Consider the following 11,924-nt stretch of genomic DNA (forward strand, 5'->3'; position numbering starts at 1 on the left):
AAAATGAAATTTACCTTTTCGACCATTAGCAGAATCTCCTTTTTTTTAATGTTTTTCCGGATGAGGCAAGACTTGGCACTCCAAATTCAAGAAAAACCATCCAAGCTATGTTTTCATAGTGAAAATGGTGCCAAAAAGAGGAACTAGAATTTGCTGGAAATATCAAATAGCCCAGGCCTACTACCAGAGATGTACAAAAAGCTCGGATCCGAAAATCTGGCCCGACCTGATCCGACCCAGCCCGGTCCCGGCCCGGGCTTCGGGCCTCGACGGGCCCTATATTTTTAGGCAAAACCTGAACCGGCCCGGCCCGGTTAAAAGTCGGGGCTTCGGCCCGGCCCGGCCCGATTAAAAACCCGATTATAATCTGATTATTCTAATATATTTATAAATTCACATTTAATATAAATATAAATAATACTTTAAACCCATTTATATTTACGTATTTATGATTAATAATATTATTTATATACTTCGTTGCATAAATAATGAAAGAAGTTATAATAAGTACACTATATATATTTGAATATCATTGTTATCATAACAATGATAAAACATATTATTCTATAAACATGTTTATTTTTTCCCGAACTTAAATGTTTTTAACGAAGTAATGCTTTTATAAAATATTTTATGTAAACTAATATATTTTTACGATGATCTAGTTGCTAACATATATATTCTTCGGAATCTCTAATAATACTCGATCCGATTTAAATTAAAAAAAAAACCGGCCCGATCCGATCCGATCCGAAAAAAAACCCGTTTAGGCCCGCCTCGAGGGTCCAAACGGGCTCTGACATTTTCGGAAAGTCCGGCTCGATTAAAGTCATAGCCTGAAAAGCCCGGTCCAGTCAAAGACCGAGCTTTTTAAGGCCCGGTCAAATCCCGGACCGAGGGGCCTTTTGTGCAACAATTGTTGAGCAGTACTTGAGAACATAACAAACTCAAATGGAGAATAAGCACCACACGTAACTCATTGCCAACATACACACACTACATGAAATACAAACCATTGATAAGCTACATTAACAGTCTAATTCACATCAACAACTGATAATTGATTCTACTTGAGACTCCTAGCAACATTAGGGAGTCGTCATAAGACTTATAGATATAAATATCACAAGGAATTTGTATGTGCTGAAAGAGCAAGCTGTGAACAATTTCAAGTGAGTTGCGTTTCTTTTTAACATTGGAACTCTTTTTAAGGTTTGTATATTGTATCACTGCCACAAACAAATCCCCCATAATAGCAGCCATTCGTTTTATCTCCCGTTTGCGAATTCATAGAGTTACCAATACAAGTAGCCTGTAATCTTGACCACCGATGGACAAACAAACACATCAATAATCAAGCAACTGAAATAAAGTAAATCATGTAACCACTTCTACATCTCTAATGTACCCATAAACACTTGTTTAACCCTGCAGTTTTAGACAATAAAACCAAAAAAAAAAAAGCCACTAACAAAAAACTTTGTTGTGTATATATTGTGTATTCATCCAGAAATAAATAAACACTTGATACACACAGGTACATAACTTGTGGAGTACATATATAGGTGGCAGTTGGAGCTTACATGTGAGGTTCACATATATAATTCTTTAACTGTTTTGTAAATTGAATCACCCCCACGAACCAATTCAACGGAGCTACTAAAACAAACACAAAAGAAAAGCAGCCTGCCTAATAGTAGTAAGACATGTATAAAACCTTTCGCTTAGGGATCTTTCTTGTTTTGAGCACTTGAGTATTTCTTTTTCCAATTTTTGTTTCTTTGATGAATTCAAATATTGGGTAATTCAAGCTGATATTGAATTTCTTAGATTCCTATTGAGTTTAGGTTTTTATATAAGTTTATAAATACCCCTCTCATAATCTTAATCTTTTAAGACAGAAATGGACAGGATAAAATTTTGATTTTGAGATGAACTATATATATATATATCATTAAATTTTATTTCTTCTAAATTTCAATTACTAAAATGTTTGAACAACTTGTTAGATCACTGGGACGATTCGGCCACCTGAACTTAAACTTATCTATGAATTATGATACAAGCACCTACTACCTTAACCTGGGTGATGCAGTGGAAGTATATGAATAATTATGAATAACACGTAGTACGTGATAAAGAAATAACTAATTTTAGTTTTTTCTTGGAACTAAATAACCCAACTTTAATCCAACTCACCTCCTACTGCCTTTTACCAACAACATCCCCTGGAATTTTTGTTGTTACATTCGACCATAATTTACTAGATAAATGGGGCTAAGCTTCCATATTGAAATAGTAAGAAAAAGGATAAGCAAATTAAGGTTTGTCGGAGTGAAAGAATGGGTGATGTTGAGAAGAAGAAGAAGAGCAAGATACTTATATTTGGAGGAACCGGGTATTACGGTACGTACCAGGTGAAAGCATGTGTTGCAGCTGCTCATCCTACTTTTGTTTATGTTCGCCCCATCAACCCTCATCATCATCAGCCCTCCAAGTTTGACCTTCTCAACCTATTTAAATCCCTTGGAGTTACCATTTTTCAGGTAATTAAAAACGCACACAATCAACTTTATGTTTAATCCCAATCAGATATCTTTCCGTCGTTGTTAATACTTTAAGTTTTGGTTTTCAATTTACATGTTGATCAGGCCAATGCTTTTTCTATTTTGCTAGTATGGATAACTCTTCATGGCCGTACATTTGATGTCTTTTTCATGCCCATGTATGTAGGGAGAACTAAACGAACACGAGAAGCTTGTTGAGGCGATTCGTCAGGTTGATATCGTTATTGTGACACTAGGAATGCCTCCAATCATGGACCAGCTCAAAATAATAACAGCTATGAAAGAGGCTGGTAATGTTAAGGTAAGTGCATATGCTAATTAAGTGATGTTTTCCTTTTTGCGAAACATTTGGAAGTTTTGTGAACTGGGTACTGACTTATTTTAGATTTAAATTACGAAAAGCTATTGACACAGCTTCTGTATATGTTTGTCAGAGATTCATTCCTTCAGAATTTGGAAATGAGGTTGACAGAATTAGTCCACTAGCACCGTATCAAGCATGTTGTGAGCAGAAGAAGATAATCAGAAGAGCAGCTGAAAAATCCGGAATACCATACACTTTTGTGGTCGCAAACACATACGCTGCATATTTTGTTAATTATTTGCTTCGTCCATATGACAAGAAAACCAACAAAGTAACCGTCTATGGCACTGGTGAAGCCCGGTGTAAGTTCCTGTGTTTTATCATTCCTTATCAACTTAGTTACAACTATATCAACGTAATTTTTCAACCGAGTGTTTAACACATATCAATGTTTTAATTGTGAATTTAGTCAGCTGTAACTACGAAAAAGACATAGCTGAGTATACAGTGAAAGTTGCAACGGATCCCCGAACGGAAAATGGTTTGATTATTTACAGGCTACCCAAATGTATAATCACACAGATGGATTTGATTTCAATTTGGGAGAAGAAAATTGGACGTACCATGGAAAAGACCTTCATCTCTGGGGAAAAACTCATCCATCTTTCTGAAAGTAAGATTTACTCTTAGGCCTTAGCTGCGAAATCAATTGTGATTTGTAAATAATTGGAAAACAAATTTATTTACAAATGCTAAAATTAATAACTATGTAAGGTTTTTTAGGATAACCGAAAAATTATTAGTTTTGTTTTAAGAGATCAACCAGGACTTGAGTTTACGCTGTACCCCATCGTTGGTCCCGTGATTACATATTGTAATTTGTTATATGTAAATGCAGGCTTGCCATTCCCAGAGGATGTACCAATGGCCATACTTCACAGCCTGTTTGTAAAAGGTGAAGAAATGGGTTATGATCTAAAAGAGGATGACTTGGATGTTGTTGAGCTTTACCCGGAGTACAAGTACACTACAGTTGAGCAACTTCTTGATATTTTTCTGGTGGATCCACCAAAGCCTGTTCTGGCTGCTTTCTGAGTATTAATCCTGAATGTTGATTTCTGCCAAATTTTAATTAGGGGTTATGCATATGCCAATGTTATTAAATAAAAAGGTTTTAAAACATGGGACTTGTGTCATAAAATGATGTCAAAAAGTTCAAATTTCTTATTATGTAATTTTTATTCAACTTATATTCGGAACTCTAGAGCTAAGGGTTCAAAGGCCATAAGTTATTAGCCCAAGTGAAAATTAAGTAATCTATACTATCTATACTATATGATAATTTGGTTCAACGGTTTGGTTCAACGATAATTTTCTAATTTTAATTATTACAAAAATAGATAAATAGTGTTATATATCTAATAAACTACTAAATTATTAAACTACTACTAAATATAATATATTTATCCTACAACTTATCCTATTATTAAAATATATAAATAATAGTGTTATATATCTGCTAAACTACTAAATTGTTAAACTACTACAAATAGTCTATTTATTCTACTAAATTACGACCACATGTTATTCTATTATTTTTATTATAAATTTATAATCATTATATATTTATATAAATATTATAAAAATATAATATAACTGGATAAATAAAATTTTAAAATATTAATGGGAATGCACGGGATTTATGCTAGTCATAATACTTACAATACTAATCACTAATTGTGATACAACAACATGAAAAGTTCGCATGTTGATATGTCCGTATAATAAATAGCTTAAAATCATTACATGCTGCAAATTCGAACAAGGATACAACGAAAAGAGTATTGTGTTTTAAAATCATTCCACTCTGCAAATTTAAAAACGGATTCCAACTACCATAATTTGTTTTGGTGGAAATACTACAAAAAGAAAACTTGTGATTAATATACATTGTCTACAAAATTTCAGACACATGTAGATGGTCTACAAATAAGTTCACAAAATCAAACTATTAAAATAAAATCCAAAATTGTAACTGTGTACTAGGTACAAATAAACTGATCATCTATGGCGCTCCAGTGAAAATAAACTGGTCATCTATAGCGCTCCAGTACAATGCAGAACTAAACTTTACATATTACAACCAATCTTGAATTATTAGGCCCTTATTCAAGATTTCAACATTGTCAAGAGAATATGAATTGACCCGATGGTACTTTGCATTTAGCAATGTAAGCTAAAGAGAATGGGGTACAACATACTGAGGTTATTTCTCATCCTCTTCAGAATCCGACTTTGCAAAAACTGGCTCAGGCTGTGTTTGAGAATATGCTGGAGCTATAAATTTAGGATCTTTCTCGGCCACATCAGCATATTTCAGGATAGCTTCTCTTGGATCTTCGTCCATCCATGTCTCTTTAATAAGGCCACCTTGCTGCAATAACAACTTCATGTAAGTTCCCATTATCATATTAAAAGTACTGTCTGTCTATTACATAAAAGTAAAATATGGATATTACCTTGAGAAGATACTGTGTTAACAAGCTTCCCTTAGTTGTACCAACCCTACCACCATGCCCAGGCCCATCCATGGGAACTTCAGGTTTATGAGACTTAAGTGGGTCCTTCAATATCTTTTCACGTTGACGTTTACGGCTTGGTTGGTCTCTGAACAAAGGTAGTGCATGAGGGTTGTGAATCTGAGGCTGAGGCTGAAAATCATCAATAGATTTTTTCCTAGGTGCACGTGCTACACTGACAAGAGCTCCTCTCTCGCTGAGGGATGGGTCATATAATATATGAGTCGCACCGTTGTGTTTGTCACCTACAGTGGCGAAGACCTGTAAAACCAATTAGTTAAAATAAAATTCCTCCGACTATCTATTATAGAAGATTTCAATTGACAAGAAAGTAAGCAATAAATTGTCCAACATTATTTTTCTAAACTTGATAAAACGCATTGAACCTGATACAATGCTTTCTAACGTATTTATTTTTCATAAAGAAATGTAATCAATGTTCATATATAGGTTTTGTGCACCTTACCTGGTTTATCTTCGGGTGCCAAGCACATTGCACAACACTATATGTTGGAGATATTCCGACCTTTGAAACAAGTTCAAGTTTTGCACGATCATAGAAGCATAGCACGCCTCCCTTGGTGCTATCTCTCTCAATAGATGTTCCGGTCAAGAAAAGTTGTTCATCAGGACTAAAAGCAATATTACATTGTGGATAATTATTTGGAAGATCCTCTAATACACGAACGGGCTCCTTCATTTGGCGCAGATCCCAGACCTAAAGTCAATAGATAATGCCAAATTGAAAAAAAATTAAGATACTCCTTAACTAAACAAAACATGTTAGAAAAGAAGAACCTGCTCTTTAACGAATCTTGCTTTCAGTGCACTTACCTTTAGTGAACAATCGAAGCTTCTTGACAGCAGAGTTTTACCATCGCTAGAAAACTTAAGACAAGTAATATCATCAGAGTGAGCTGCAGCGACGTAGATATCCGGCCTGCTTCCCCATCCAGGCTTAATATTCCATATCTTGCAAAATGAATAATACAAACTTCACAAAAAGAACTTATAGCTTAAATCCTAGTCAACAGTGGAATATAAACGTTACGAGTAGTACCTGTATCGATCCATCTCCAATACCACCTGCAAGACACTTCCCGTCACGATTCCAAGTACATGTCGTAACAGGGACTCTACCAGGTTTTGAAAGTCTTGGTTTAATAACCTAAAGCACAGTCAGTCATTTTGAAGTATTAGTCTCCTGCACACCATGCTGATGCTCTAAGGGTTTTAGTAATTTGCAAATAGAGTGAGTAAGGGTTTCAAATCCACTTTCAAAATACTAAAATATAAATGTATGTATAACTTGATTACGATATAGATCATATTAACTCCATTCAAAATATGTAATTCTGAGAAGACCCACAAAGAGGGCAACCTAACATAATCGAAAGCTTATAACAGACTTGTACAGCTTTTGCAAGTTTCAGTTTTGCTCATAGTTTGCTACTGAAACTGAGCTTGGAAATGATCAAGAGAAAACTACAGAAAAAATACTTTAGATGAGACAAGGCCCTTAGGAGAGAGAATTGCGTGCAACTTTTCAGCATTCACTTCATGAAAAACTCGCAGCCCAATAACTTCTTAATTAGCATACACTGCTTCCTGATAGAAGGTAGGGAAGCCAACAAAAACTAATAGTTTTCCATTATAATTTACAGGAGATATAGGTTGTGCTATTCTCCTCTCCAGAATCCACACTTGTTCACAACAGTTGATATGAATAATCTTTCTAGAATTTCCTTTTAGTTTGATGTAAGTAATTGACATATGCCTTACATATGAGTGGCGGAGAAGTGATGGAGTTGGAGAGTCAGCGATGGTCGACAAGTTAAATAAAAATCTATGTAAAAGAAAGGAGTGTGATTGACTCAGAGTTAATTTATAAGTGGTATAAGAGTGGTGGAATATATGTATTAACTAGCTTAGTTTAGACACTTTTAAGTAAATAAATTCCCTTAGCAGTCCATAGTCAATACGAGATGAGTAACTTATTGTGGCCATTCATCCACTAATTTAGAACTCCTTCGCAGGAAGATGAGGAAACCACGAATACATCAAAATAAAAAAGGCTACCTGCTTTTGAGTCTTAAACTCATTTACATCCCATATACGCAATGAACCATCCTCTGATGACGTCAAGATAGTCTCTCTTTCTTTAGGATGCCATTCCCCACAAGTCAATCCAGATATGTGGCCCTTTGTATTTTTCAGGTCACGTATGTACATGTCCCCTTTCACAAACTCACCCAGTGTTAATCCATCCCGGTCATAAATCTGAAATGATGTCATATCATAGATACATTAATCTCCAGAAGTTGGAAACCAAATCAAGCCCTTCTGAACTCCAATAGCACCCCCATACCAAAGATTCAAGTTCATGTGTTAATAACAATCACCATCAATATAAAAAAAATATTAGGGAAGTAAACTTACCTTTGCCACTGCTGAACCACTAACACACAGAAAACGATCAGCAGTAGGACTCCAACTTAGACTACGTACTTGGTGACCTTCAAATGGCTCAAGCTGCCTAAATGATTCTAAACGAGCATTCATCCCTTGAAAGTCATACATTCTAACTGTGTAATCATAACTACCCGAAAGTACTCTGGATCCTGAATGGTCAATAGCAAGCGCAGAAACAACCTGACAAAAGCAAGATATTCAAAATTACACACTTGCAATCATGTACACCTTGTAAAATTACTTAATGAACTAACCAACATAAACACCTTAACTGAATCCTCGAACTATTAACGGACTTGCATTTATGAAATTCAGCATATTTTAGCTAAATATCTTTTATATATCCATATTAAATATCTTGGTTTCTTAATTTCTTTTTTACTTAAAATAAGCAAAAGCGGGAAAAAACTGACAGAATCATCAATTTCGCAATTATAATGTTTGCTCAATCTACCAGCTAAATCTAACACCTTACATTGAATTCCTAATTAATCAATATATATTTCTAAAGTCCGGATTTTATTCCACATCGTTTAATATCCTACTTTCACTTTTTTTATCAACATAATTTTGGAGAGTAAATAATTTCAACACTAACTTTAGTGTGACTTCCAAAACAAAATAAACACAAAATTAATAAGTCACTGCCTCTTATTATATGAGCTAAGCTAACATTAAAAACTTCAGTAAACCTCCAAAAACAGTCTTAAATGTCTGAAATTTAGTTCAAAAAATTCAGACAACATGCAATTATACTCTAATTTACTTTGATAAACTAAATACATGTACACAAATGTATTATTAACGAGAAATACTCACTTTAGTGTGACCTTTCAAAACAATTTCATTGCTCAACGGAATCCTATACCGATTCAATTCACCTTCATCTCCATCTAAATCACCGTCATCATCATCACTATCCGACTCAACCACACCTCTCGGAGGCCTCGGTGGCCCAATCTCCACCTCATCATCCTCATCACCACTAATCACCGGAGGCCTCGGCGGCCCAATTTCCACATCATCATCTTCCCCACCACCAATGACCGGAGGCCTCGACGGCCCAATCATCTCATCATCCTTCTCTTCTTCATCCTCCTCAACCACAGTACCCAAACTCCGCCTTCCCGGCCCGATAACAACATCATCAGCACCACTCACATTCTCACTAGACCTAGGGTTAGGGTTAGGATTAGATTTCTTTTTGAGCGAATCAAGCCACGATTTGGAAGAAGAGGACAGAGAAGGGAACGGATTGACCTCTTTGGAAGAATTTTTTGAGACGTCGACGGAGCGAAGAGTGGATTTATGGATGGTTTCGAGAGGGGTTTGGGATTTGGATTGTTTGCCGAATGAAATAGGAAAGCTAGCTCGCATTCCGGAGTAGATTTCTTCGTCTTGTTCGTTTTGTGACATTTTTGTAGATTTATTTGGTTTAATTGGAGGGAAAATTGGGGGGTTTTGGTTTGAATTTATAGGTTTTGATTGATAGTTAGGTTTAAGAAGATTGGGGGAAGGGAGATTGGGCTTCGGGTTGCCGTGTTTGAGCCTCAGAAATGCTACCTGGAGTATATCGAAAATTATGGTGTTGGACTGGGTTGTATAAAAATCTTTAATATTGTTCCGCAAATCTGTAACTAATCATAGGGCCCGTTTTATTTGGCACTATCGGGTCAATTTAATCCCCAAAGTTTATCGACGAGTGTTTCTCGATACAACTTTTAGGTCGAATTTTGAAATTGTACACTGATAAATTGAGTTAGCAACGACATATTTTTCCTAAACTTATTTTCATTTTTCATTTATTTATTAACTTTAATTTTTAAAATATATGTTTTAAATCAATCAATCAATCAACTGTATCCAGTATATACCGGATAAAGCAGTGTTTCGGCAGAGTATAACCCACATTCAAAATAATGATGAGGCTATTTCGACAAAATACCTCTGGCTTGTGTGTGCACAAATATATGTATATAAGGTAAAGAGTAATATATAATGATACGTAAAAGTACGTAAAAATTCAACATAAAATATTTGGTCATATAATCTGTAAAGCAAACGAGACAATATATTGACTCATGTTTTTCTTCATATGGGACTTTCCTATGTCTTGAAAATCTTCGTTCACTAGATGGGTTAAGTCTTTCTCGTCCGACCAGTTCGTCGTTAAAGCCTGTAAACACACATGACATCTTTTGTATCCCGAAGACAACAATCGAAATTCCTGACGACATTCCTTAATCAAATCGATCAAGGTGGAAACATCGATTGCTTTCTTTGTAAATCCATGAGTTGGATACGGAAAGTATCGAGACATTATTATTATTATTATTATTATTATTATTATTGTTGTTGTTGTTGTTGTTGTTGTTGTTATTATTGTTATTGTTGTTGTTGTTGTGCAAGAATTGCATGTATAATAACAAGACTAAATCATATTGACAGCACTAAGATTAAGTTGTTTGATAATCAATGGGCCTGTTTGGGAAAAAAAATAAGTGGCTTATTCACTTATAAGCTCGTAAGTACTTATCGACGAGTGTTTGTCGACCCAGCTTATAAGTTAAATTTACAACTTATAAGCTGATAAGTTGAATGTTAGCAGTGACGTACTTTTTCTCAACTTATTTTTATTTTTCGATTTTTTGTTAATTTTTATTTTAAGATTTATGTTTTTACATGTGTTTCCGATTTAAAATTTATGAATTAAGATAAATATATTTAAAATTTATTTATTTAGTTTATTTAAGTAAAAAAAAATCGGACGTTTAACCAAACACTTATTTAACTTATAAGTGTCTATCTACTTATCACTTATAAGTTACTTGTTCATTTTAAGTCATAAGTTACTTATTTTAAGATTTCCCAAACGGGCACAATATTTGTATTCTGTAATTGTGTTCCTTGAGTCTGTAAAAATGTTTAGTAGATTAGACTGTGGGATTTTTCTGTGAACAGTTTGCAAGTTAAGGAATAAACTCTGGAAGAAGATCAAGTCCTGATCATGCCTCAAAGAAAAAATGTAGAAGTTTGGAGTTGAATAATGTTGTTCTATGAAAAATATTCTAAGTCAAGATATCGACAAGTCACAGATCAAGGTATATCGAGAAATCAGTCGAGAAATCCAAAATGACTTGTAAAGAAGTCCCAAGAGATATCGACAAGTCATTTGTGCATGTAGAAATCTCAGAGTTATCAACAAGTCAAATGAAGATGTAGAGAACCGGAGATATCGACAAGTCAATACCTCGTGCGGAGAACTCAGAGATATCAACAAGTCAATATGTGTATACATAGATCTCAGAGATATCGACAAATCATTTCTACATGTAGAGATCTCAAAGATATCGATAAGTCAAATTCAACATGTAGAGAACTCAAGATGTTGACAAGTCAAAAGCCTATACAGAGAACTGGAAAGTCGACAAGTCATTTTGCATGTAGAGAACTGGAGACATCGACAAGTCAAATATACTTATAGAGAACTCAAGATATCGATAAGTCATTATACTTATCGATATATCACTTTTTTATGGAACAATTGGAGATCTCGACATACTATCTCAAACTCGGAATACGGACAAGTTCAAGATTCAAGATTATCAGTCAACAAACAATTCATTCATGGAATTGGAAAGTCTACAAAAGTATCTTAAAGAATACAAGATCAAGGGCCAATATTCATTGGACAAAGGATGGTCACAGACCTGCAAGATTCTGCACAGATTTGATAACACCGGAAAAGAAAATAGACAAGGTTGCTTTAGAAACTGGTTTAGTACATTTTAGTGCAATTTTTGTAAACCCGTGTTGCTAGTCTATAAAGCATGCAGGGGTCCTTAGTTTACAAGTACCAAACATATCTAGATAATCTTGTATTCTCTTAAGATAGAAGTTGAGTTCTTATTTTCTTAAGAACACAAATTTTTAGCAAGACAAACTTAATAAATACAATTAAGTGAGTTTTTGATATTGTGTCTTGTGTGTTTTACTATCAAG

At 34.6% G+C, this 11,924-nt stretch overlaps 2 protein-coding genes across 2 annotated transcripts; one reads left to right on the forward strand and one right to left on the reverse strand.

The window, feature by feature from the left end:
* The first annotated feature begins 1,874 nt into the window (after window positions 1–1,874).
* On the forward strand, window positions 1,875–4,101 carry LOC141700691 (eugenol synthase 1-like). The gene is made up of 5 exons (XM_074504397.1): window positions 1,875–2,546; window positions 2,734–2,868; window positions 3,002–3,233; window positions 3,341–3,544; window positions 3,770–4,101. The coding sequence occupies exons 1-5, from the start codon at window positions 2,343–2,345 to the stop codon at window positions 3,964–3,966; spliced, it is 972 nt and encodes a 323-aa protein (XP_074360498.1). The 5' UTR covers window positions 1,875–2,342; the 3' UTR covers window positions 3,967–4,101.
* Window positions 4,102–4,791: 690 nt separating this feature from the next.
* On the reverse strand, window positions 4,792–9,512 carry LOC141700690 (uncharacterized). Its single transcript, XM_074504396.1, has 8 exons — window positions 8,742–9,512; window positions 7,890–8,102; window positions 7,530–7,730; window positions 6,511–6,618; window positions 6,285–6,422; window positions 5,917–6,168; window positions 5,391–5,711; window positions 4,792–5,305 (listed from the first exon to the last, which is right to left on the reverse strand). Exons 1-8 carry the CDS (start codon window positions 9,336–9,338, stop codon window positions 5,138–5,140), a joined length of 1,998 nt encoding a protein of 665 aa, XP_074360497.1. The 5' UTR covers window positions 9,339–9,512; the 3' UTR covers window positions 4,792–5,137.
* Between the last annotated feature and the right edge of the window lie 2,412 nt (window positions 9,513–11,924).

This window comes from Apium graveolens, unplaced genomic scaffold, assembly GCF_009905375.1.
Source record: "Apium graveolens cultivar Ventura unplaced genomic scaffold, ASM990537v1 ctg2762, whole genome shotgun sequence".
In the NCBI taxonomy this organism is placed as follows: Eukaryota; Viridiplantae; Streptophyta; class Magnoliopsida; order Apiales; family Apiaceae; genus Apium; species Apium graveolens.

Coding starts and splice junctions, on each gene's coding strand:
- LOC141700690 (XM_074504396.1), bottom strand. CDS start 9,338: ATGTCACAAAACGAACAAGACGAAGAAATCTACTCCGGAATGCGAGCT. Junction 8,103..8,741: donor TTTTGAAAGGTCACACTAAA/GTGAGTATTTCT, acceptor TGCTTTTGTCAG/GTTGTTTCTGCGCTTGCTAT. Junction 6,423..6,510: donor TTGGAGATGGATCGATACAG/GTACTACTCGTA, acceptor TCATTTTGCAAG/ATATGGAATATTAAGCCTGG.
- LOC141700691 (XM_074504397.1), top strand. CDS start 2,343: ATGGGTGATGTTGAGAAGAAGAAGAAGAGCAAGATACTTATATTTGGA. Junction 2,869..3,001: donor AAGAGGCTGGTAATGTTAAG/GTAAGTGCATAT, acceptor TATGTTTGTCAG/AGATTCATTCCTTCAGAATT. Junction 3,545..3,769: donor ACTCATCCATCTTTCTGAAA/GTAAGATTTACT, acceptor ATGTAAATGCAG/GCTTGCCATTCCCAGAGGAT.